Raw genomic sequence first — 26,459 nt, forward strand, 5'->3', positions numbered from 1 at the left:
ACCATACTTATAGCCCAACACATAAGCGGCTATACGGCATATAAAGTTTGTAAAAATGCTAACAGGTTCATGAAACTCACACGAACCAACCAAAACAACCCTCTTCTTCTTTTTAAGCTCCACCACGGTGCAAAGCAAAGACTAATCAAAAGCCTCCAAACACCGGAACACCCCAAAAATTCAAACTAAAGCAACAAAAGAAAAAGAGGTTAAGCCATTGAAGCACACCCATACAAAATAATGAGAATCGATGAATGCAGCTTGATTCATCGTCGAGAGTCTGACCACTTTCCAGGTTCTAGTTCTAATGACATAGAAAAGTTGATCAAGTCGATATAAATGGATATGACTATTGTTCATGTAAATCAAATGACCGACTCCCATATGACACTGGGCAGGTTCAAGTGGCGAACAACACTGCACTACTATAATTATTCAAAGCCAAATAAGAAAACCATCATTTATTAAAATTAAAAAAATAAAAACCAATAATATACCCAATAAAGAATACTAAAACATAAATAAGAATTAAAAAAATAGATAGACATAAAAATATATCCAAGAGTATGGCCATAACGACCATTGGAGAGGATGCTGGTAGCCTAAATTATCAGCAATTGTTATTGAAAACTTTAACAAAAGTTAAACCTGTTTAAATTTTGGATTGAACTTGGTCGGGCTTGAAATTTTTAAGTTTGGATAAAAGTATGATCAAACCCGATTATATAAATCTAAATTTTCTATTAATATACATTCTATTTTATAGTTCTTGAATCGGACTAAACATGTTAGACAAGTTTAAAAAATATATTCTCAAGCTTGCCCTTAAAATTATCGAGCTTTGTGAGCCTGAAAATTTTCAAGTGTACTTAGACGGTAACAAGTCCGATAAAAATATACTAGAGAAGGAAAGAGAGAGATACTCAACGAAAAAAGATGAGACCTTGAGACCATGGCCTAGTACAGTAGTCTATGAACATATCACATTGATAATCCTTTAGACTTCAAGCACCTCTAATTGTTTTTTAATACATGCGCTTTCCCCGTTGCCACTGCAATAATTGATCAAAGGATTGTTTTTTTAGAATTCTATGTTAAAAAAACAATTTAATTCAATAAATTTTATAAACTAAGTAACTTTTATAATTATTAAAATAGTTTCCCAAAAAAAAGAACTCGCTTGTAAGACGTGGTAAGATAGTATAATTATAAAATTTTTGTTAATATATAAATTCCACTCTGGTGAAATATAACCAAATTTAAAAGAAGAACAGGGATGTATATGTACTAAATAAGCCATAGAAACATCTATCTTATTAGGAATGTGTTTTATTTTCTCATTCTCGGTGTAACCAAACGTGCCCTTCATGCTGAATAATAGTCCATCAAATCTAGTCAGAGTTTATGATACAAAGCAGAGAATAATTAATATAATCCCAATAATTTTGTACTCAAAATGATTTTATTGAACTAATCACGTTTCTATCTTCGGTTAATAATAATTAAGTAGCGGAAACAGAGTTTGCATGAAAAACTGGCATAACACTGATTCATCTTGGAAGTCAAGGTAAAGCCTTACTGTGAATATAAATTGCCTATATCCGATTCACCGATGTATTATTTCATTCTTTCACTGTATCGACTCCCTGCACTGTCCTGGACGTGCCCACCTCTGAAGAGCTTGGAAGACCTTCCACTGCTTCTCTGAATTCCTGCCCCATTCCTCTTCTCTTCAAGGTTGTCGTACATATACGTGTCATGAATTTGACAGTAATGAGATGAACTTTCAGATTATCTTTCTATTAACATTAAGTGCTTGCGTTCTGTTACGTTCAATCATTGCATGATCGCTGCTGGCAATTGGTTTTTACTACTTCAAATGAATCCCCTGCATGTTTCACTCTAGTCTGTGCTCCAAGAGAAAGACCTTCCAGGCGACGTAGCTATGTTTGACTCTACATATCATTGATAAAGGTAATCTTTATTGGCTAAAATAAGATAATAAAAGAAACGATGCATTTTTAATGCACTCGGGGTCCATTCGTCCTAAAAGCAAAGCAAATGACAAAATCAAAGTCGATTTCTCTATAAATAATTTATATTTTTCATCAATTTAGATAAAGAAAGAAAATGTATAAGAAATAAACCCTGACACCGACTAATAACAAAACAAAATCACCAAAAGGAAAACATATATATGAAATAGATAATTACAATATGATTTCTTAGATGATATTGGAAATTAGAGATGATGATTAAGCAATAAGTTCAATTAGTAGAGCTACCTGGTCTGAGTTTGACTAAGTCTTGATTCCTGACTCTTTGAGGCCTTAAAAAGAAGAATAATCTTAAACCTCTCATTGAAAGCCGCCTAAACCAAGTGCGTGGGCCTATAATTCTTCGCACGTGGCAAGTATCAATGCCAAATGTTGGCATGTACCTCTCAAAAGCATGGCCTTTTTGGAGAAATGAAATTCTACATGATAGTTTGTCCTTGAGGAACCCAATTTCTGCACATTCCAAACGGGCCACAAACCGCTTCTGGATATTAATTCAGCGTCTGACAATTTCACTTGCCTTTTTTTTATTTTTTATTTTTTATTTTGTTCCTTTGTCTGTGGCAAATCCAACCTTCACCATTCTTTACACGTTGTCATCTCTATCTCTCCTGCTTTTGATGTTAGTAGCTATAGTTAAACACTTGGGCTCTCTTTTACATCTTTCACTTCTTTATAAGACTTTGATGTCAATAACTTGAAAGTCAAGACCACTGCTTACTGTTACCTTAACCACCTCTCAAGAATTTGCTTTTTTCTTTTTAATATCTATTAAGTTTTCTTGACAATTGTTGCGAAGAAAAAGAATAGAGAAGTTCGTAGACAGAAGAGAAAGCTGTTTTTGAAACTTGCTTGTATTGTATTTGTAGTACTAACTGGTAGCTATGGAAAGATATGAGATTTTGAAAGATATTGGGTCTGGAAATTTTGGGGTGGCCAAGCTGGTTAGAGATAGATGGACTAAAGAGCTCTTTGCTGTTAAGTTTATCGAGAGAGGCCAAAAGGTCCGTTATTTCTCTCTTTCTTTTTTCTACTTGTTTGTGGCTAATTTGAGAAACTCAATTCTATTTTTGATAACATCTGGGCTATCTTTTTTTTTTTTTTTTTTTTTTTTTTTTTTATAAATATATTATTTCGGGAGGGTGTTTTTGCCATAAGAGATGGATAAGGGGTGTTCTTTTGTGGTTGCAGATCGATGAACATGTGCAAAGGGAAATTATGAACCACAGGTCTCTAAAGCATCCCAACATTGTTAGATTCAAAGAGGTTTGTTACTGAATTTTTAATGGCCCTTTAACTATACTGAGTGCTACTTTCCTCTATTTCATTTGCTTGAGAATCAAACTAGTCTTGTGAGCTATGTCGCTGGCGTTGCGTTGCTAAATTGTTTCCATGGAGTATGATTTCCTTAGTCTGAATCATATTTGAAAGGGGGTTTTAGTCTTTAACTTGAGATGTCATTGTTGCAGGTCCGGTTGACTCCTACCCATCTAGCAATAGTCATGGAGTATGCCGCAGGAGGAGAGCTCTTTGAGAGGATATCTAACGCTGGTAGATTCAGTGAGGATGAGGTAAAGTATGATCCGAAACTTCATGACCAGAAAATACAAACTTTGGATACTCGATGAAAATGAAATGTGCAGCATTTGAATTTAGTTGATGTTACTTTTTTAAATTTCAGTTTAATTTGTTAGCATGTAATTTAATCTATGATATATATTCTGAGGATTTTGTGTCTAACTGAATCAGGGAAGGTTTTTCTTCCAGCAATTGATATCAGGAGTCAGCTACTGTCATTCAATGGTATGGACTCCATCTCTTGATTCTTCAATTCGTTTTGATCTTTTCTAAATGTAGGTTCGTGGTGTTATAATCTTTTACAGCATCTGACTAGAGGGTTTTCTGTATTCCAGCAAATTTGTCACAGAGATCTTAAGCTTGAAAATACACTTCTAGATGGTAGCACAGCACCGCGTGTCAAAATATGTGATTTTGGGTATTCAAAGGTAAACATTTTACTTACAGCCTGCACATAAGTTTATTGATCTCTGGATTACTGATTATCTTGACGTATTGTGTAGTCAACTGTGTTGCATTCTCAACCAAAATCTACAGTAGGAACACCAGCTTACATTGCACCTGAGGTTCTGTCCAAAAAGGAATATGATGGAAAGGTAACATATATTATCTTTCTTTGTTCTTTTTCATTGCTTGAAACTTGGGATCCCATCCTTATCATACCTAATCCTCTTGATTTACAGATTGCAGATGTTTGGTCTTGTGGAGTTACCCTTTATGTGATGCTGATTGGGGCATATCCATTTGAAGATCCTGACGATCCAAAAAACTTCAGGAAAACAATTGGGGTGAGTGGTTATACAACACAAATTTTTAAAATATTTGCCAATGGTTAAAGGTCTGCAAAGTTTATTCCAGAGTTCTTGCTAAACAACTTTTATTATATTAATCATTGCTTATTGCAGAGGATACTGAGTGTCCACTACTCAATTCCAGATTATGTTAGAGTTTCTATTGAGTGCAAGCATCTCTTATCTCGAATATTTGTGGTGAATCCTGAAAAGGCAAGTTGGTCATGGAAATATTAGGCTTGTCACATGCTTTCTTTATTTCCTTTGCTCATGGCTATACTTGGTTTGTTGGCAGAGAATAAGCATTCCAGAAATAAAAGATCATCCATGGTTCTTGAAGAACTTGCCCATAGAACTTATGGAAGGAGGCAGTTGCCAAAGCCATGATGTGAATAATCCATCTCAAAACATTGAAGAAGTGGTGTCTATAATCCAAGAGGCAAGAAAAGCTGTTGTGCTTCCGAAGAGCGGAAACTATTTGCTAGAAGGCAGCATGGATCTAGATGACGCAGATGCTGATGCAGATTGCGAAGATATTGAGACAAGTGGTGATTTCGTGTGCCCTTTATGAGCTAACTGTACAGACAAATCCTGTTTTCGAGGTATTGTTTCAATAATTTACGAGCATTAAACTAGTGCAATATTTGTCTAGCTACGTGGCGAATGAGTCCCCTTTTTGTGTGTAAATCCTTCCCCTTTTGTAAATCATTTGCTGTGCAATGGAATATAATATCAGTTTTTGCTTGCCTGGTATTGAATAATCACAATAGACACTTGTAGCGCTCAATTGCTGCTTCTTATATGTTAATCAGAACCATCCTATCAATACAATAATATGACTCAGATCTGCTGAGCTTTTTAATTGTTATAAGGAGAGAATGGGTCATTATTGGGGACACACTGACACAGGTTGGTAGAGTGTTGGAGTAATTCTCACATCAAAACAAAATAAACCAATTAAAATGGTGATATGTTTGGGAGAGCAATCCAATTTTCTTGTTAGGTACATAACATTCCATTAGATAAAAATACTTTTTGTCTTTGATGCTCATAAGGATTAATCATTGCAGTTGAACATTAAAGACATGATGTTTCACTTTCAGCCACTTAAATTACCTCACAATTGGATTCTTCTTTCTTCTTCGCTTGCTTCTTAGAGCTCTCCACGTATGCTCCATATAGGTGAGAAGCAAATCCCCATAGGCACATGGCCAAGGCCATGCCCTTCTCAGCATTGAAGACTTCATGCAAGAATATTACAGCAAATACCTGTTGGACTGGAACTAGAAGAGATGACACGAGGCCTCCAAGGAGAGATGTGGAGGCAAAGATCACACCAAGACTTCCTATGATTAAGAGCTGCATTATAACTGCTGCTACAACAAGTATAGTATAGTACTTTGCCTGCCCAAGACCAAATTCTTCAGCCTCTTTTGGTATAGCCTAAAGCAGATAAAAAATTCACAACAAGCTCTTTAAATAATTAACATTGATAGCACAAAAATCAGATAATTTATCAGCGATCATTATCATCTACCTGAAAGTCCTTGTTGATGATCATGGGAATAGTGCAAAACAGTGGCAAACATGGATATAAGGAATTGAACTTGCATGACAAGATCAAAGGTGATGGGCATGCCAGCATTCATGTGAGTATACTCCACTGCAGGCATTATAAACCCATGAAGAGCAGCAGCACCGACGGTCATGAAGAAACCCAGCACATACTTTCCATTAGATTCCCCATTTGGCACATCTCCATTCATGTGAAAGCCAAGAATAATAGATCCAAAGGTCATCAGAACCACTGCATTTATCGAGTAATGGGTGAACCTATGCTTGACCACAATGTATGCGAAAATTGCAGTGAATTCTAGCTGAGTAGAACCAAGAAGAGAAGAAACTGAAACAGGAAGATAAGACAAACCAAAGGAGTAGAGATAGCCGTCGAGACCAAGAAGCAACCCGATGAAGGCACTGGCAGCAAAAAGCCATCGTGTGAGTAGTAATCTACTAGTTGGAGCTCGAGAACGAGCTCTAGCTATCATATAAGATGAGGAAATTGGGAGAATGAGAATGGGAAAGCCAGCTGTAAGTAACCAAGAAGTGAGCCACTTCCTCTTTCCTCCATGCAAGTAGTAGAGCCTAATAAGCAGTGGACCTCCAACTTGATCAATTGACATTAAAAGGCAGTTTAAGACTACCAGAAGTATCTTGATATGCTTGCTGTTCTCCTGCTGTTTTGGTCGACTGTTGCTTCCTTGCTCTGCCTCCATGAGTATTGCACCAAGCACTAGCTGTGACAGTGATGAATTGGGTTCCTTTAAAAATGGGTATTAGGTAGGAAAATAATGTCTATATCCATCTAAAAAAATACCTCTACTTGATAAAATGAGAAAAGGTGCAAATATGACCCTCGTGATTGGGCCAATAGTCAGACAGGAGGATGATGCATATTCCACTGAGCAAAGAATCAGTATTTTATGAAAATGCCACTATCAGATCACTCTTACGATTCTAATGAAACCTTTAGGCACTTGAGATGGTATAATTTAAAGTGTTTGTTTCCGCTTTTCCTCTTGGGCCAAAATGATTATTACATCCGATGCTGTCAAATCCGCCGATTGGATGAGCACCAAGTAATTGATCAGTGAGATGGATTCAGGGACGAGAGAAACGTTCTGAAGATACTGATCAGAGAAAGTAGACGAGACACCACAAAACAACAACATTTGTGGTGAGCACTAAGTAATTGATCAGATAAATGTATGCAGGGTTTTTAAACTGGATTTTTAGATCAGCTCAGCGTAGTGTTGGTTCGCACAAAGAATTAGAGAAGATTAAATGAAGAAAGCTCACTTGAGCACTTAGAAATTTGAATTGAATTGAGAAGGTCAGAGGTAAGAGTGGATAGAATGTTAAGTGGAGAAATAACTTAAGAAGTGATTCGAGTTTGTATTAGATTTCAGATTGTTGTCAGGTATTAATAAAGGAGGGTATGATTTTAAAATTTAGTACATTATCTTTTTATTTTTCACAAACCATTTTATAAAAACTTATTATTTAAAATATATGGATTCACTTCTTTTTATTTAAAAAATGAATTTTAAAAATAAAAACACACTTTTCCAACTATAATCTTAAGGCGTAAATGGCTTATACATATAATTAATTTTTCTTGGATATGTATGTTTATATTTTGATAAATAAATTTTTTATTTCAACATATGTATTAATTTTTGACACATGTGATAAGTTTATGTTTAATTTTATACTTTTATTAATTAATTGATTAATAAGTTACATTCCTAAATAAACACTAATTTTAATTTAAAAAAATAATATATTAATTATATTTTAATAATTAATAATTTAATTTTAATTTTTATTTTAAAAAATAATATATTAATTATATTAAAACTCTTAAAAGAGTGTTTTGCCACTTATAAGGACTCTATCGGACACGTTTTAAACTAAATATATATGTTAAAAAAATATATTAATTATATTTTAATATTATATTAAATAATAAATTAATTTTATACTGGACAATAATATTTAGTTAATATTTTCAATATTGTATTTTTGAATAAATTAATTCTATAATTTTAATTTTAAATAGTATTATTAATGATTTTAATAATATAAATTTATATATACTAAAATTAACTAATAAAAATATTAAAAATATCAAAATTTTTAAAAATATTAAAAATATTTAATTTATTGTTATTTTTACTTATAATAAAAAATAAAAAATATAAATTTTATATTAAATTTTATTTATAAAGTTTAATTTTATAATGGAATAACCAGAGGCGTGAACTATAAACGAAAGGTCTACATATCCGTATGGTGCAAAACGGCAGATTAATTAGTTTAATAACGGCAGCCAACGACGTTCGGATTATAATGAAACGAGCACATATTTGCCCGACCCAGGCATAAAATAATCAACGTTGTCCAATCGACTATTAAAGAATGCCCCAGCCTAACATTTCTTAACAGGCCACGTGTACGGCCTCAAAAAGAGAAGCGCAAATTGCTTAAAATAAACGCGATCTATTCTAAAATTTTCTGAAAACATTATAAATAGCAAGTTAACCTAGTCCGGAAAACCCTAGAAGGCAGAAGGCAAAGCGTAACGCAGAGCAACACACTCTCACTTTGGACACAGCCGCCTCTGCTCGTACCGGACCGAGATGAAGGTTTCAATCTTTCAAAACATTTGTTTTGGCTTTCAGTTCAATGAATCAAACTAAAATCAAAACACTAAAAGAAAATAAAGAGTTAAACTTGATGGATTATCTTGATCTCGTATCTGTGTTTTGTTTTGGCAGTTCAATATCGCTAACCCTACTACGGGATGCCAAAAGAAGCTTGAAATTGACGATGACCAGAAGCTGTAAGTACTTGTTTCCTTGCGTTGTTGTTGTGTTAGTTTCATTCTCCGTTTAGCTTTTTCTTTTAGACGCTCATACAATGCCTTGGATTTAATTTTTGTAGGTAAAGTAGTTAGATATTTTTCCTAGGTTGTTTGATATTATGAAGTGTCAGCTTAAGAATTTATTCACTTTTATTCTTGAATACATTTTGTCATAATTGCTGTGTAATAAGATCTGTAGCAGCAGCTCTTTCGACCTAAATTTTTATCATTACTTTGTAACTGTTACATGTATGTTCATTTTTTGATACTAGTTTTCCTTTATCAATTTTACATTCTTCTCTTATTAATTGTTCTTTAATTTTTTTAGTCGGGCATTTTTTGACAAGAGGATCTCACAAGAGGTCAGCGGAGATGCTCTTGGAGAGGTATGCATCTTCTTGTAGTTTGGTTTTGGCATATGTTAAATGCCTTAAAAGGCTTGCTATATTTGTTCATTGTTTTCTTTCTTTTTCTTCATTAGGAGTTTAAGGGTTATGTATTCAAAATCATGGGAGGTTGTGACAAGCAAGGGTTCCCAATGAAGCAGGGAGTGTTGACCCCTGGCCGAGTCCGTCTCTTGCTTCACAGAGGTTGGTTTTTACTTGTGTTATACGGAAACTTTATGCCAGTCTGTTTTTACTGTACTTGATTATTAGAAGCCATTCATTGTCGGTTGGGTAGGAACACCTTGCTTTCGTGGATATGGAAGGCGCAATGGAGAGCGCAGGAGGAAGTCCGTGCGTGGATGCATTGTCAGCCAAGACCTTTCTGTTTTGAACTTAGTAATCGTGAAGAAGGGAGACAATGATCTGCCTGGTCTTACTGACACTGAAAAACCAAGAATGAGAGGTCCCAAGAGAGCTTCAAAGATTCGCAAGCTCTTTAATCTATCAAAGGAGGATGATGTTCGCAAGTATGTGAACACTTACCGCAGATCATTCACAACAAAATCTGGTAGGTTTCTCACTTTTCTTTTGCTGTTAGATATTTGTTTTTTATTCTGAAATCTTTTTCTTTCTCTCCTTCCCTAAAGGTTTTAACTTTGTGAGCAATGGTTTTCTTATTTTGCAGGAAAGAAGGTTAGTAAAGCACCCAAAATTCAAAGGTTGGTTACCCCATTGACTTTGCAAAGGAAGCGTGCAAGAATTGCTGACAAGAAAAAAAGAATTGCCAAGGCAAAGGCTGAGGCTGCTGAGTACCAGAAGCTACTTGCCTCAAGATTGAAGGAGCAGAGAGAAAGACGTAGTGAGAGCTTGGCTAAGAAGAGGTCCAGGCTCTCTTCTGCTTCTAAGCCATCAATTACAGCTTAGTTCTTGTGTGTTTTTTTGCTCTGACTATCAGTTTTCGTAGCCAAGATGAAATGTTGCCGAGTCTGTTTATCTGAATTTCCATACCCTTGCGGTGTTTCATTTGATGATTATTAAAGCGCCTTGATCCTACTTAGATTATTGGATTACTTGTGCCATCTTGACAAATTCCTATACTCGTGAGAAAACATTATTGAATTTTGCGTTAGAGATCAGTTATTCTTATTTGCATTGCCTGCTATATAAGCCATGGTTAGTCTTGTTTCAAATTTGGTTGACTGAATTTCTGTTCACTGGGCGCTCAATGCTGTAGGAAATTCGTCTTACTGTTAGTTAAACGTAGTTGTTATTCAAGTATTGCACCTATGTTGTGCCGCCCATTTGAAACACTATTGGCTTACCTTTTTGTACAAGGTAGTTTGGTAGAAACTAAATTCAGCGGGTTGGGTTGTGATGAGCTTCAAAATATTCTCCTGATTTCTCAGTAAACATCTCGAGGAGGATAAATGGAAGTTATCACGTTAATTGAGTTCAATGGGGTGAAAGGAATGATTTCGGTTGTATTTGTATTTTCTGGATTTGCCAGCTCAAAATTACTATGTCCAAATGTTATAGGACCTTAACACAAATTAGAGCTTTTGCTCATGTCATTTTCGGATAACGTCTCGTTATATATTTTATAAATTGCTTTCTTGCTAGAAGCAATTGGCTTTATATATTCATAGGTAGCTGGTACATGATAGTAATAATAATACGATTGCTGTTCTAACTGCTGTTCCTTTGATTGTGGTTTCCAATATATGGGAAAATTACACAGATTTTTGTGAATGAGACAACTGGCCTCAAAGTTCTGTGTGTAAGAGCTAAGAGGAACATGTGAAACGTATCATTTGAAAAGAGTACAAATAAATCAACGATTATAACAGCTACGAAATGAGTTTAAAAGTAAATAACGATTTAATGTTTTATGATGCCAGTGAATGGCGTGCCTGTGATTTATGCAAATATTTGAGATCATCAATATATCCAGTTCCGGTTACTCCAAGTTAGCTGAGCAGGAGCAGCCTCTCAAGCGATGCCCTTATAGTTATTTAATTCTCCCCATACTGTCAGCTCGACCTCCTCCCATGATTGTGACATTCGGAGTTCTTTCCATATGCTAAATATGGCCCCCAAGATATTCTCTTCATGCAAGATGCAGTAGCACCTGTACAAATGAATTATACCCGATTGAGAATAAACGTACTCAACAAATGCAACAGAAAAACATGCTCACATGAGAAAACTTCTGGTGTTCACAAGTTTATGTGAAGTCCCAAGGCGCTAAACACGTTCGAGATCAGCCACAGCATGTTGTTATCAAGGGATAATCACCAAGACAACCATAAATTACTCAAGTGTGCCCTAATGGACATTAACTGTTAGATGAAATTATCTAACTTGTATTGTATTATTCAAGAACAGAAGCTCTCATCATGGTGGATAAATTCAAATCTCCTACAAGATATACCAGACATGTAGGACACCTAAACTCAGATATTTCTTCAACCAATTTTAGGTACACACATTAGATGATCAGTGCCATATATGTTGGCATTAATATCTCAGACATGAAATTTTAACATCAAACGAAAAGGATAATGAAAAAGAAAAGTCAAACAAATAAAAAAATTCATTAGAAATCATGCACTTACATAGCACGGTATGAAAGCCGTGCAAACTTGTCAGTGCCCTTTACTGCTTCATGCTTGCCTGTCAGCAGAGGTAGTTTATAACTTTCTAAAAATTGCTTAAGCAGACTGGTATCACCCCTAAATACATCCAAGTACACAGGTATCAGGTCATAAATCCGGTCACCTGTAGAAGAAATCAAGATGAATTGTTCAACTGTATACATATCTGAGTAGGTGAAGACTCTTGATGAGCTGACATCAGCTACTTTTAACATGCAGGACACAGAGAGACATAAAATACAAATACTCAAAACTTGATGTTTTGAGTTCAATTAGTGCTCACCAATAGAAAGATTGCTAAAATCAATAATGTGGCCTGGACGCCATGATTTATCATCCCTGCCATTTTTGTAGCCATTGGAACCGCTATCCACCAGACAAGCATCTGCACTGTTTCCATTCAAGCAAGGGCTAACCCAATTTGGTTCCATGTGAACATTGTCATCCATAACATCTGAGTGTATCCAGGAGCAAGGTTTACAGATTGAGTTCATGCCATTTTGGTTCTGAAGTCAAGAGAAACATGTTATCAATGACTAATTGCGCATTTACTACAAAATGTTTTTCCAATGAATGTATTATCAAAGATTGAAATAATATCAACGATGGTAACATGAGGAAAAAAATGATGGTGGGATATGGAGAAAAAACCTGGTATGGTTCCAACAATTTTGTAAGATCATCAGGGATATATTCATGAACTTTCTGTATCAGAGTTCCTGGAATTGGATCTCCCCTGCAAAATGTAAATGAATGCTTCAGAGGGTTGCTAAGTCATCAGACAAAGTTTTGGCACTAGCATTTAGAAGGTAATAAATTTATTTTGCTACACATGGTTGTACCAATTTCTCAAGCGGCTTATGACGTCCTTCTTCTTCTTGGATAGAGTTCTGATAAAGATATTGCATTCTGCAGGAATGTCTGATTTGTAGGAAAGCTCCTCCATAGAACCATTAGCACAGGTAAATCCCATTTCTTGTTCAATCTCTGAGAAATTTGACTTGTTAAAAGGTGGATAGGGTAAAAGATGAAGGTTACACAATTGCTCTCCCAGAAATGAAGCCAAATTTAGAGCATCCTCCCATGACAGTGTCTCTCTTCTGCCAAAAAATGACATCTATTCAGTTGGTACAACAAGATCACATAAAAATGCTCCTTCTAGCACAGTGCAAATCTGTAAGTTGTCCTGTATTTAGACCAGAAGAAGAAATTATCATACTAATTACTACTTACAATTCAGCAAATATTTTTCCTTTGCATCGCTTCGTGACAATAAATGGCCACATCTGCGTGCACCTAGCTGCATTTGTCTGCTCATTTACTGACATTCCAGCTGTTCTCCATTCGTATTGTTTCTTAGCCCACACGCCGAAAGGGAACTCATCGTTTTTGAATTTCTGTGGAATAAAATCACAATTTTCTATCATGCTAGGCACTCCTTTGCCATCCCAAGGAACAATTCTGTGAGTTCCATTATCGAGATAAAGGATCCCGCTTGCCAAAGTTTCAGGAAGATGATTTCTCAGAGGGGAGTTCACCTTATGAAGCACACTATAAAACTCAAGCTGCAAACAACGCTATGTCATTATGTGCTTGATATATGATATAATATTCTAATACAGGAATGTATGAAGAGTATACCTCAGTGCCTAAACCATACATTGAAGCTTCTAAACCTCCTTCAACAAAGATTTTAACTGCATGGTCAGCTAAGAGATATACCTGTTGCACAATAGGACAGTTACCAATGGCTCAAAGAGAACTTCTAATTACTACATAACTGTACTGTTTAAACCCACATTCTTGGCCTACAAATCTAAACCTAGAGTCGATAACTCTGGACAAATAAAATATGTGACAACATAGTCAATAGATGTTAATAAATCAACACTTTTATTTCCCCATGCCTTAAAAATAAAAGTTAAACCACTAGCTGCAGAAGCTTCTTTCATGATTAGATTTTTCCTTGTTGCTAAACCTAGAAACTACATTCGAGTCAAATAACACCAGCATACACAAATGGAATAGCCAAATGATGTTGAACTACTAGTACTTGCTGCAGATGACCAGCTTCTTTCACAAATAAAACCTGAAGATCTCCTAACCGACATGCCGTCTGGTGGTGCATGGCTGTTCTATTCTACTCAACTGTGTGAAAATATTGTTGTTCTATTCTACATGCCCTATCCTGGCAAGTGCATTGGGCCTGGAATGGCGAAAGTTGTCATGCCCAACCGATATTAAATGGTGCAACCAAAAGATCCTTTATAAATTTGTGAGACCTAATGATATCAAAAGCTACTCCAGCTAGCTATTTTGGGTGATCATTCCATGCTGTGACCTCAAATAACTCTTGCTTTTAGCATTTGAGAGATTGAATATAAACTATAAAGTGGCAGCTTGGACTTAATAATGGAAGCTTCAGAGAAACTAAAACAGAAAAATAACATATTTAATAGTAACTAACAGTTAACAAGAAAACTAAATGGTTTAACACACTTACTGGATTGCTACCCGTGCCAACAGGAAGCTTCTCATCATCTTGGGGAGGAGGCAAATTGTGGAATGCACAAATTTCTGCCAGGCAATTCAACCATTTGCCAGCATTTAGAGCTAGGCATGCTCCCTAAGACAATTCAGAGAAAAATTAGAAATAAATAAATTTTCTTTTGCCATAAAGGTGTTTCGCCCCAGATGAAAATAAAGATCCCGAAAGACAAATGGAACGCAGAGAATGTCTGCTAATTTGGGTAAATTAGAAAAAAAAGGAATGAGATGGTCATCTTAGATTTCTAGAACTACCTGCTTCATAGAGTAATTATGGCTTGCCTAAACAAAATTGCTTCTTAGTTTGATTTGAAAGGTAGAACTACCTATTTTGCAAGCAAAGGAAAAGGTTACTTAGAGATATTAGTACCTTCCATATAAGCTCTCTCATTTCTGGTTTTTGGACCCAAAGCTTGGACAGCCATCCCCTCATTTCTCTTTGTCCAATAGAGTTGCCTGGGCTCCATGGGGAATTGTAGTGGTCCCTGTCCTCATCCAAGAACTTGCCTAAGAATTTTATATCGTATGCAAAATCATGTCTCCAACACTCATAACTTTTAAAGTCACCATCAATTGTCATTTCATATTCTGGGTCTTCTCTAGGTTTTTGAATTCGGACCCTCTTCTCTTTCCTTGTTAGGTCTGCGTAACTCTGACTATCTTTATCATTCACCACATTCCTTTCCACATCCTGCAAGCTTCCTTCATCAAGAGCCAACAATCCAGCACGACAAACTCCTTTATGACGATAACCAGGTGCCATGTCCAGACATACATATTCGAAATTTTTCGAATTCACAAAGTTTTGTGTAACAGCAACAGTTGTTTCGAGATTCAACACACAATGCCACCATCCACTTGGAACAAAGATAGTCTCCCCAGGTAGCTGCGTACACTCTATTGGCTTGTCTTCTTCAGCAAGAAGTGGATAATAATCTAGCCACCACTGAACACACATAGGAATTTTGATTGTAAAATGCTTTAACATGGACAAGAAGAATCAACAAGGACTAGAATGTCTTCAAGAAGTACCTGCAGTGAGGATGGAGTATCGACATTCACATCACCATCTTCGTCATTTACATGTACTGTGACACCTATAGGTACCCTACCAGGAGGATACAAAGCCCACCTAATCAAACAAAAGGGAGACGTGGCATCAGCTTTTGGAGCCATATTAAGTAGGTAAGACACATGATAGAAGAGAATTATAATATAAAGAGAATGACTAAAATCGAGAAAATAAAAATGGGCGCAGAACTGAGCCCTGACATTCAAGGATAGCAATACTTTTCTGAACAAGTATGATACTAAAATCAAGAGGAAATGAGGAATGACAATAACTACCTAAGCATGGCTCAAATGAACACGTAAACATAGAAGGAGGCTGTTCTAAGGTTGAAGGGGGTAATAAGTTCACCAATTAAAAAATGAGTATGGGAACTGCGATGATGGCATAACTTACTCATTCAAACTGAAAGTTCCTTTTTATGTACCAGTGGAGCCAATAAACCTAAGATTTCAGAAAAGACGAGTCAAATCCCAGCTCTACTAAGGGTAACAAAAAGATTGGGAATCATTTTGTTGCAAAAGAAATGAAATGTCTGGTTATCAGCCTAGCCTAAAAATGGACAAGGCTGAGTTCTTTACCAACACAGCCAAAGCATCATGGCTGATCATCTGCCTGAACGTCTGCGAAATGAGCAACCTAAAGACGAAACTAAAAGCAGGGTCTTAGTGTTTTTAGCAGACGGGATGGTTTGATTATGGAGGAAGACAAAATTAGAGTTAGGCTATGTTTGTTTAAGAGGAAGCATAGTAGGGAGGATTTGCTTTATGAAAAGTTTATGGTTAAGTAAAAAATAGGAGGGAAATATTACCTAGTCTATAGGGTTCTCGAAAATCAAACCCTTCCACTTTTCCATATCCTAAAACAAACATAGCCTTAGCAAGGCACATTCTCTCTGTGCAAACTGCCTGCATTCTGTCTTCATGCCACATACATGCAAGTAGCCTACCTCAGATCTTACATAAGGTCAACAAGGTTCCTGGCTGTGCAGCAACAGATACTACACTTAAGTTCAAATTCACATGAATAAATCAAGCACGCCAAAAGGTTGCTCTAAGCCTGAGGTTTCATTAGGTTCAACCTGCCTTATAAGTAGTCCTAGTTTCAGCAGTATCACTTTTCGCCTTATGTTATACTCTTTTCTTTGGTAAAAGAAAAGAGAGAGAGAAGTCACATAATGCATCATGGAATACACATCAAATATAGCTAATATAATGGATATATAGAAAAAGCAAAAATAATGTTATTGCCTCCTAAGAAAGAGTTGGCTTCAATTTTAAGCATTGGTAATGCAAAAACATAGACAGCAAAAAAACAAAAAACTACACACACGCACATAATTCTATCCACTCTAGATTACCATCAGATAACACTTATCATATAATGAGTTACAGTAGCAATAGCTCGTTGAACAGGGAAGAATCAGTGTTTATATATGCATTCTTATTTTCACAATTTTAAGCATGTGATGTACCTTTTACGGCCACATAGCAGAGTATTCCAGGCACTGGTGAGTGCTGGATCAACATGCCAAGATGCACCTGACCTCTCTGGCCCAATAATAAGCCATCTAAAGGGTGGCCGCTGCTCTCTAGTTAGGACCTCAAAGTAATCTTCTTCAAATAGATGGGGCACACTGTAGTCTTTCAATAGGCCTGGTGCGGTTTCACCAAACTGCAGGAATAGAAAGTTGAGCTGCAAGAATGAATGGAAAGAAACACATGCATACAGAGGCATAAGCAATACCTTGTCATCAAAAATATATAGGGGGTCCTCATCATGCTGACAGTTGATGTATGAGATATAATCCTTGAATTTCATAGAAACTTTCCTTGAGCTCCTCTGAGAAATTTTAAAAGCTGTATCTCCATATTTCTTTGACAGCTGGTCAACAGTCCATGTATTCCTCGCTGGCCAATCATCAGCCAATCCAGCTAGCAAAACCTGTGACATGGTTTGCGCGTTACATGAACAAGAACTAAAAGAGTAAAATACTAGTAATAGTTTTCACTTACTCTGGCAAAAATATAAAATACCAAAAAACACACTTGACAGACAGACGAGCGGCATATGGAAACTTCCCATGATTTTTGAAGCGGAAAGAATGATAAGAACAAAAGACAGTAGGCTTCACAATTCTGAATTCTGATGCATTAATCTCATAATTTCATGTTACAAAAAAATCCTTTGGCATTTTTTATTTCATTTTTCATATTAGAAAAAAGATAGTGAACTAAATACACAAAAGAATCAATTACTTAAATGAAGATTACCTGTGTCTGGAAAAGGAAAAAAAAAAAGAAATTAAAAATCATTTAAACAAATGAACATAGATAAATATGAAACGAGAGAAGTTGACTAAGAGCTCCTAGTCCAGATGGAAAACCCATGTATGAGATCAGTACAAGAAGCAGTTTCCAATAAATGAACAGAAAGATAGACAAAGGACAAAGAAAAAAGCTTTAAACAGTTAGCATAACATGCTGCAAACTCCAATTAATCTGCAAAAAACAAGATTGAGGTATTGGCACTATACCGGTTTTCTCCCATCATACTGATGGGAGAATTCTTCCAAAGAGAGGTCATTTCTTCTTTCTACATTTCCGGTATCAAATGAGAATCCACCAAGTGAGGTATGGCACCTGTATAATCTTCTATACAAGAACAAGGAGCTGAAACCTGCATAAACATACAGAAGCCCTTGAGTTGAATAAGCATACCCCAGAAGTTACAGTCACCATATAACACCAAGAAAACTGTGCCACAATAGCATTACCATCAAATACACGTGGTCTTCCGCAGCATTCTTTATATTCATCTGGAACATTTTCTCTGGACACGAAAACAAAGATACAAGCATCTTCTATATTACATGTGACAGGACATAAACAAAAGCAAGTTACATAGTTCGTTAATAAATAAATAAATATGAGGTTTTTTTCCGAATCTAGACAATGATTGTTTTAAAAGGAAAAACAGAAAATTAGAAGCAAGAACCATAATACATACAAATGCAATGCAGTTTTCTTCCAGGAGCCTTGGTACTGAAGCGGACCATTTGCTCTATTAAGACATAAACTCATCCAGAGTGGCTCTTCATTGCATAAGACATACATCACACTGTGAAAAGGGAAAAGCTGATGAGTATTAAGGCATTGTTTGGAATAAATCATGTGCAAGAGTTCGACTGAATTGAATTCTTGCAAGACAATGTCATTTCGGGCATGACTTCATTTTTTTCATAATGACTTGCTCTTTTTAAGTTGAAAGCATCGAATCCATCATAATTACAGGCTTTTCAAACGTAAGAATTTACTGAATTAGAATTCTTGGAGTTGTAAACTTTCCGAGAAAGGCAAACAAACGACTAGACGAAACAGAGAGTTAATTACACAAGTTCGGGCACTGCGCATTTCCTCTAAGAAATGGCTCATAAGCAAGATCAATCAGGTCCAATTCTAGAAAAATTAATTGGTCAATATAATCACTGTAGATATAATCCAATAACAGAAGTGAAAATCCAAAACATTAGAAAAGGAAAAGGGGGGGAAGAGAAACCTGCTGACGCAAGCGAGACGCGCAGCATCTCGAGGAGTAAGATTCTCCAAAATAGCACAGATGAGCTCATCAGGAAGGACTCTGAGGTTGCCGAGAGCTTCTGGCCTGCGATCTTTGACATCAAAAGCCTGGAGTTGGCAATTCTCCATTGATTAAACAGATCAGTAATAATAATTTTAACAAATATTGGATTTGTTCATCTGCCTGGGCACTTAATAATAAAGGTTTTGCATTCAGATTTGTGAGAATATAGAAAACGCGGAGACTTTGCCGGTTAGAGAAAGCGCGCGACGCATTCCAAATCTACATGCCGTGTTACTTGTAAACCTTGTGCGCGCCAGATTCACGCCACACGTGCAACTCAATTTCCTTGTCTTTTCTTTTCTTTTTCTTAAAGTTCTTTTACAGAACACAAAGAAAGAATCAGAACAAGGACAAGAATTTTACGCTTATATTCTTCCTGCTTTCTTTCACAATCAAAGAGAAAATTTCATGAAATATTTTCAAAATTTTAGAGCATATTTAATTTGTTCGGAAATGAAATGCATATAAAAAATGGATTAATGTATATATAAACTTTGATTTTATAAGTAAATTCTTTCTTGAATCGTAATTGCATATAATAGTGTTTCTCAAAAAGATTTGTTCATAATAGTTCAAAATTACAGATTAGAGGGAGATAGAAATTGTTTTTGTAAATACAAATTATTTGAATATGAAAAAATCACCTAAGATTTAAATTAATTATTGCAAAACGGCCATTTTCATTTTTAAGAACCAGACCTTTTTTTTTTTTTTTTTGAAAGAAAGTCTATTTTCACTTTTTTAAGTACTGAGATTTGGTGTTTTTTTTTTTTTGATATTTAAATTATATGCCTGAGCATGCATGTGTTTGTAGCGCTGAGCATTGATTTCGGTGATTTTTGTCTGGATCGAATAACCGTACCGAAAAATATAAGAATCGAAATAACTGAAATTTTTTATAACCGAACTGAACTGATCCAAATCTTTTTACTATTACGGTATGTTATCGGTTCTTTAGTAAAAACCGATTCGTTCTGTACTGATTCGGACCAATTCGTAGAATCAAATTTTTACATATATTTATTAATAATTATTTATATTATATAAATAATATTTATTAAAAATAACTATAATATTATAAAATATTTTATACTCTATAAAAATTATCCTATATTTATCATTTTATATAATTTAAGTAATTATTATTCAAATAAAAAATATATATATTCAAAATAACTATAATATTATAATATACTTTATGCTCTATAAAAAATTATAAGTTATATATATGCAAGTCTATCTATGATTAAGAGTCTAGGTGGTGTTGAAGCTGGCTCATTCATGCTAGTCATCTTAGAGCTATGAGTCAAAACAATGTTCACCAACTCTTCTATGGTAATCTTGTTCATATATCGGAAAAGCTTTTTAATATGAGTTTTAATGTTTTATTAAAGTGTTTTGTCTCCTCCCCAAGGTAGCATTGCCGAGCGGGCGATCCTTGTCTTGTTTATCCAACTAGCTTTTCTCCGTGGTACTAATATATCATATAGTATACTTATACTAGTATACATTACTATAATACTAAATTTATAATTTACTATTTATTAACTTAACCCTAATACCTCTTTTACTAACCAAATACTACAAGTCTACAATACTAAATTATCGCACCTCTTAATTTTCAATTTAGAAAGACAAAAATCCTAAGGAAAAATTCTTGACCTCGTCATGTTCCCTTTCGTGCAAAGGGATAAAATCAATTTGGCTTGTGCTGCTGTTGCTCAGTTCAGGATATTTTTCTTTCTTGTTTAAATTTTTACTTTTATTTTTCGCTGGATAGATTAAAAAAAGTTCAGATCTTTTTTTGTTGGCTAGATAAAATCTTTGAATTTTAAGTTTTTCTTTTACTCTTCTAATAATTGTTTTTCTTCTTATTATGTTGTCCTTGGTTTATGAGATAAATGGAAAAATCTTATTTGACCACAATTCTCTAATGTTTTTGTTTTTGTTGTTTTATTTTTTATTTTTTAAATGCTCACCATCATTGTTTTTGGTGCCTTACAAGTAGTTGATATTGTTCAATAGTTCTGCTAAGTCTTGTAAAGTGAAGAAATTTTGTTAGTATGAATTCTTTATTTTACTATTTTCTTTGCTAGTATTTATCCGAGCCTTTTAAAATTGTCGTTTGAGTTTTCTTTCCTATTAGTTTGTATAGAGGTGTGGATACACTAGTTTTCCTTGCTGTAAATTTTTAGTTTTGAATAGTTTTGGCTGTATATTAAGGAAAGTAACTTTTACTACAAAAGAAAATTCTGAGAGGTGAAACAAGGACCATAAATAAAATAGATATAAAAGAAATTTTGCTTGAAGCTTGATTCGAATTAAATCAAAGAACCCATAAAAGTCTTAAAACAATGTTCTTTCGGAATTGCTTTAGTACTTGGTAGTAGTAGACTTTCGAAAATACTAAGCATAATAAGAAAAACTAGTCAAGCTAGAAAGTCATGGCTCTTTGAAGCTTGTCCAATTTAAAGTCGACGACGTAACTCCTTTAAGTAAATGACTCATTTAAAGTCGAGACCCTATGATTGAGGATGATTTTATCTATTTAGTTCTCTTGTTTGTTTTATGATTGCTTAACCTACATTGTATTATTTTAAATGCTAAAACTAAATCTATTTGCCACCAGTCCATTTAAGAATTTGCAGATTTATTTTGTGATCTCTAAACAGATACACGGCTATCACTTTTAATTGTTTCAATTGCTTTAGCTTAACTTTAAAACATGGAGTTAGCCAACTATCCAGCACTAAAAAGAGGAAAACAATTGATCCTACTTCTTCAAACAGTGATGGCTTGTGCTTAGCTTCAGTTTCACCTCTATCGAAAAATAATGTTTCATTTGCTGGCAATAACAGTATCGTTGCTTGTTCAAGTAAACATTTGTGTCCACCACCAACAGAAAAAGAAATGCATAATATTGACACTACTAATGAAGGTACTAACACCGCTAACCCACCAACTCCCCCTCCTAGTAAAACTAGGTCATTTGTGTGGTTGCATTTTGAGAAAATTAAGAACCCTAATGATAAAGAGACTAGTAGAGTTAGGTATTTATGGCGTGCTAAGGATTACTGAGGTGGTAGTGCCATGGGAACTTCAGGTCTTAGAAAACACTTGCGAGTAACCTGCAAACAATTTCCTCATAAGCAATAGTTGATTGATGTAGAAAATAAGAAGGACAAATCGCAAAAGACCCTAACATTCTTAAAGTCTATGGATATAGAAAGTCCTAATATTGGAGCTTGATGTTTTGATCAAGAAGCTTGTAAGAAAGCATTAGTTCGAATGATAATTAAAGATGAATTGTGGAAAGTTAAGGGTTTAGAGAGTTTATTCAAGTTGTTGTACCTGATTTTTTATAACTCCTTCTAGATTCACCATTATGAGGGATTGTCTGACTTTGTTTGCTAAAGAGAAGAAAAAATTGAAAGCTATTATTGCAACACAATGTCAAAAAGTCTCTTTGACCATTGACACTTGGACAAGTGTGCAAAATTTAAGCTATCTTTGTTTGACTGCTCATTTTATAGATGCTAATTGAAATATGCATAAGAGGATATTAAATTTTTGTGTTGTTAAGAGTCATAGGGGTATAAATATAAGTAATGCAATCGATGCTTGTATGGAGGAGTGGGGTATAAAAAAGGTCATGTGCATAACTGTTGATAATGTATCTAGTAATGACACTGCTATTCAACAATTAAAGAAAAATGTATTTATTTTGGATGGAGATGCAATTCATATGAGGTATTTTGCTCATATTCTTTAATTAATTGTGAAAGATGGACTTCAAATATCTCAAGTTTCCATTAAAAAAATTATAGATGTTATGAAGTACATTAGAAGTAGTCCTCAAAGAATGGATCTATTTAAGAAGGCTTGCGAGTTAGAAAATTTAAAGAATAAGTCTTCTTTACAGTTAGATTGCCTAACTAGATGGAATTCAACTTATTTGATGTTAGATTGTGCTTTGGGCTATCAAAAGACTTTTAATATGTTGGAAAACATAGACTCTAAATTTCTGGCTGATTTTGGTGATGATTTACCTAGTGAAGTAGATTGGACTAAAGCTAAGGTGCTAATAAAGTTTCTTAAAAAATTCTATGATGTTACTTGTAAACTATCTGGCACATTGTACTCTACTTCAAATCTTTATTTTTTGGAGGTGATCAAGATTTTAAAAGAACTAGATGCTTCTAAAGTTAGCAAGGATAGTGAGCTAAGTGAATAACCATTGAAATACGAGCTAAATTTGACAAATATTGGGGTTCTTTAAATAAAATAAATGTTATATTGTTTATGGCTATTGTTTTGGATCCTAGGTGCAAATTAAAGTACTTGAAAGCTAAGTATACCATTCATTATAGTGAAGGTGAGGCATAAAATTTAGAAAAAAAGGTAAAAACGGCTTTAGAGTTGATGGTGGATGAATACAAGATAATTGAGGACCAATTATATATGGGTGATGTTGTAGGAAGCTTAGAGAAATCTGCATATGATAATGGGTCAAGTGATGCGGAAACAAAAGAAGACATTGATAAGTTCTTTCTAAAGGAAGAAGTCCAGCAGAATTTATCTAAAAAATATAAGTTGGATAGGTACTTCGAAGCATTTGCAGAAAAATTCACCATTGATTTCGATATCTTAGCATATGGCGGAAGGTGAATTCAGTAAGGTATTCTATCTTGTCCAAGGTTGCACGCCAATGTATTGGCTATCCAAGCTTCAACAGTGGCCTCTAAATCTGCATTTAATAGTAGAGAATGAACTCTAGATCAGTATAGAAGTTCTTTACTTTCTACAATGGCAGAGGTCCTCATTTGTTGTTAAAATTGGCTTAGAAGTTCAAATAAACCTATCCAGCTAGAAGAATCACTAGATGAGATTGAAAGCACAGAGTGAGGTAACATTTCTTTACTTCTTACATATGTTGGTTTATTGTTGAAGCTGTTAAGTTTTATTGATATAATTTTTTGCTTTTATTGCAGAAATTATTCAAAATTCTGAAATTGGTGAGTCCCTTATGCCAAAATTAAATATGGAGTGCTAATTTTGAAGGGAGGTAATCATATTCCTTTGCTAATTTTGTGTATAGTGTATATAGTATGTTAATTTGATTTTGGTTAAAATTAAGTTATAAAAAAACTCTGGAGCTCCTGTGATATTTTGAACTTATATTTTAGTACTATATAAAGTTTGTAAATTTATTTATTTTAATGATTGTCATCTGTAAAATAATTTTATGCTTGCAGTAACATATATTTTAATGGTTTGTATTTGAACATTTAATGAATTATTATACTTGCGAGTGATTGAATTGCAAAACAGATTGTTCAAGAATGTGATTGCAATTCTAATTCAAATTTTACATGCTACTTTCTTTAGGTTGGTAATCATATTTTCTCTAAATGTATTTGATTAAAGTTGTATTTTTAAAATTTTTTAAAACCAAAAATAGCGCCGAACCGAATTGTATTTAACCGTAAAAATTAGTACAATACGGTACGGATCCATTTATGTTTGGTACGATACTGGTACCTTCAATTTTAAAAGAACCGAGATTTAGTATCGTACTTATGATTTATAGATAACTGAATTGGACCGATAAATGCTGAGCCCTACGTGTTTGTGTGCGATTTCACTAAATGGGACGGCAAACATTTTAGTATAAGATTTATTCTTATACTTTAAAATATTATTTTCTCACTTTAATAAAAAAGATTTATATATTCTCTACTTTTTCTTCAAATGATAAAGAGCATATGTTCTACTGATAAAGGTTATAGGGGACCGGATACTTTTTGAACTTTTTCATAAATTTGGTCCACTTTTTATTTTATTTTTATTGCTCCTCCTAATTTCTGCTCATTGTTAGAATCATCTTTTAAAATCCTCAAGTTTTTATAAGTTTGTCTTCTAAATATTTTTTCTTTTATTTGCGCTTAATCTCTATTAGTTTTTGTTATTGCATTCATATTTTATGATTTGTATTACCTCTTTTATATTTATCTTTGATTGTCATTTATTTTTAAAACACAGTATAAAAAATGTATTTATAATTTCATTTTTTAATTGAAATATCTGTTTTTTCTAAACAAATAACACTTGGATAACAATTTACAGTAATACTTGGTCAATTATGTTGAAGTAAGACTTTTATTCGGTCCTAAAAATAGTTAATACCAGTCTTGATTTATTTGCTTCTACAGCGTTGTCGTAGGCTGATATTGTCGGAAACAATGAATAGTAAAGGAGAAAGAAAATAACAGTTGTTCTTTTATTTTGACCTATCTAAATAGCTTTGATCCATCTAAAATGCAACACTCTCTATTAGCTCTCTAACAAAACTAAATTTGCAACAATTAGATACATATTCAATTTTAGGATGAAAGTTATTAGAGATGTTAATATATGTGCTAAATATTTGCTAACAATTCTAAGGATGTTGTAAAAATTTGCCGACAATTCTAAAGATATATGTATTTATTTTTTGATATGCCATTTTAAGAATATATTAAATACCAATATGATGTATTATATTAATTATATTAGTTGTATCTAATATATATTTTTAATAGTGGTAAAGACAATAATACAATAAAACATCTAGAATAATTATTTATTATATTTTAATTTTTTATTAATAATTATTATTTATTTAAATATTATTAAAATATATATATATATATATATATATAGAGTTTCGTCTTTAATTTTTTTAATTTTTTTAAAAAGTTTCATATTTCTATATCTCTGTGTCATGTTGGCACCGATCGCATTTTTATTTTATTTTATTTCCGCACAATCTAGGTGCTCCAAAGAGCTCAAGCAACCTGGGGGCCGCAGCAGACGATGCCACACTGACCAACTTCTGTAATAAGATAAAACCTACAGAAAATAATAGTCAAATTATATACCGGCAATAACAAAAATAAATGGACAAGAAATTTGATATGGTGAGTAAACAACTAAAGAAAAGGAGGTTATGGAAACTAATCGCACAACAGAGTCATTAGCCCAAGTTCTAAAGGAAAATATTTTCCCAGCCATTCTTTCTTTGACGTAGATATCCATTATAAGGCATCTTGGGAATGCAAAAGTTTGTTAGAGGGGGGGAAAGTCCTAGAGAAGGGAGCTAGAAAGCTGGTCAAGGATGGAAGTTCTATCTCGATATGGAATGACTCGTGGATACCGACCACCTTCCTTTTTAAAGTTTGAACTGCACTGCCGCCTGGATGTCTGATTTCAAGGGTTCAGCAGTTGATTGAACCTCTGGTGCAAAGCTTCTTTTGTGTGGAAAACAGCA

The 26,459-nt window shown here is 34.2% G+C and overlaps 4 protein-coding genes across 6 annotated transcripts; 2 read left to right on the forward strand and 2 right to left on the reverse strand.

Moving 5' to 3' along the window:
* Positions 1-2,566: 2,566 nt before the first annotated feature.
* LOC8281680 (serine/threonine-protein kinase SAPK1) lies at positions 2,567-6,977 on the forward strand. 3 transcript variants are annotated; one of them, XM_048370790.1, is made up of 9 exons: positions 2,567-3,061; positions 3,249-3,323; positions 3,527-3,628; positions 3,807-3,860; positions 3,971-4,063; positions 4,139-4,423; positions 4,541-4,639; positions 4,722-5,028; positions 5,584-6,977. In XM_048370790.1, exons 1-8 carry the CDS (start codon positions 2,942-2,944, stop codon positions 4,995-4,997), a joined length of 1,104 nt encoding a protein of 367 aa, XP_048226747.1. In that variant the 5' UTR covers positions 2,567-2,941; the 3' UTR covers positions 4,998-5,028; positions 5,584-6,977. The 3 variants fall into 3 exon arrangements, with proteins under 3 accessions (XP_048226747.1, XP_048226746.1, XP_002513955.2); XM_048370789.1 differs by having other exon boundaries at positions 5,609-6,977; XM_002513909.4 differs by lacking the exon at positions 5,584-6,977 and having other exon boundaries at positions 4,139-4,231; positions 4,319-4,423; positions 4,722-5,170.
* Positions 5,360-6,702, reverse strand: LOC8281679 (purine permease 1). Its single transcript, XM_002513908.4, is given in 3 exon segments — positions 5,360-5,869; positions 5,964-6,003; positions 6,005-6,702. Coding segments are annotated over 3 exon segments (1,074 nt in total). The 3' UTR covers positions 5,360-5,533.
* Positions 6,978-8,498: 1,521 nt separating the features above from the next.
* Positions 8,499-10,384, forward strand: LOC8281678 (40S ribosomal protein S6). Its single transcript, XM_002513907.4, has 6 exons — positions 8,499-8,634; positions 8,767-8,831; positions 9,181-9,238; positions 9,334-9,442; positions 9,534-9,806; positions 9,924-10,384. Exons 1-6 carry the CDS (start codon positions 8,629-8,631, stop codon positions 10,160-10,162), a joined length of 750 nt encoding a protein of 249 aa, XP_002513953.1. The 5' UTR covers positions 8,499-8,628; the 3' UTR covers positions 10,163-10,384.
* Positions 10,385-10,920: 536 nt separating this feature from the next.
* LOC8281677 (F-box protein At1g78280) lies at positions 10,921-19,547 on the reverse strand. The gene is made up of 16 exons (XM_002513906.4): positions 19,067-19,547; positions 18,518-18,628; positions 18,285-18,340; positions 18,045-18,187; positions 17,255-17,452; positions 16,983-17,182; positions 15,472-15,571; positions 14,810-15,385; positions 14,396-14,518; positions 13,534-13,614; positions 13,126-13,457; positions 12,735-12,992; positions 12,544-12,628; positions 12,176-12,398; positions 11,854-12,016; positions 10,921-11,366 (listed from the first exon to the last, which is right to left on the reverse strand). The coding sequence occupies exons 1-16, from the start codon at positions 19,213-19,215 to the stop codon at positions 11,228-11,230; spliced, it is 2,937 nt and encodes a 978-aa protein (XP_002513952.2). The 5' UTR covers positions 19,216-19,547; the 3' UTR covers positions 10,921-11,227.
* Positions 19,548-26,459: the final 6,912 nt, after the last annotated feature.

Source organism: Ricinus communis, chromosome 2 (genome assembly GCF_019578655.1).
Source record: "Ricinus communis isolate WT05 ecotype wild-type chromosome 2, ASM1957865v1, whole genome shotgun sequence".
Taxonomy (NCBI): domain Eukaryota; kingdom Viridiplantae; phylum Streptophyta; class Magnoliopsida; order Malpighiales; family Euphorbiaceae; genus Ricinus; species Ricinus communis.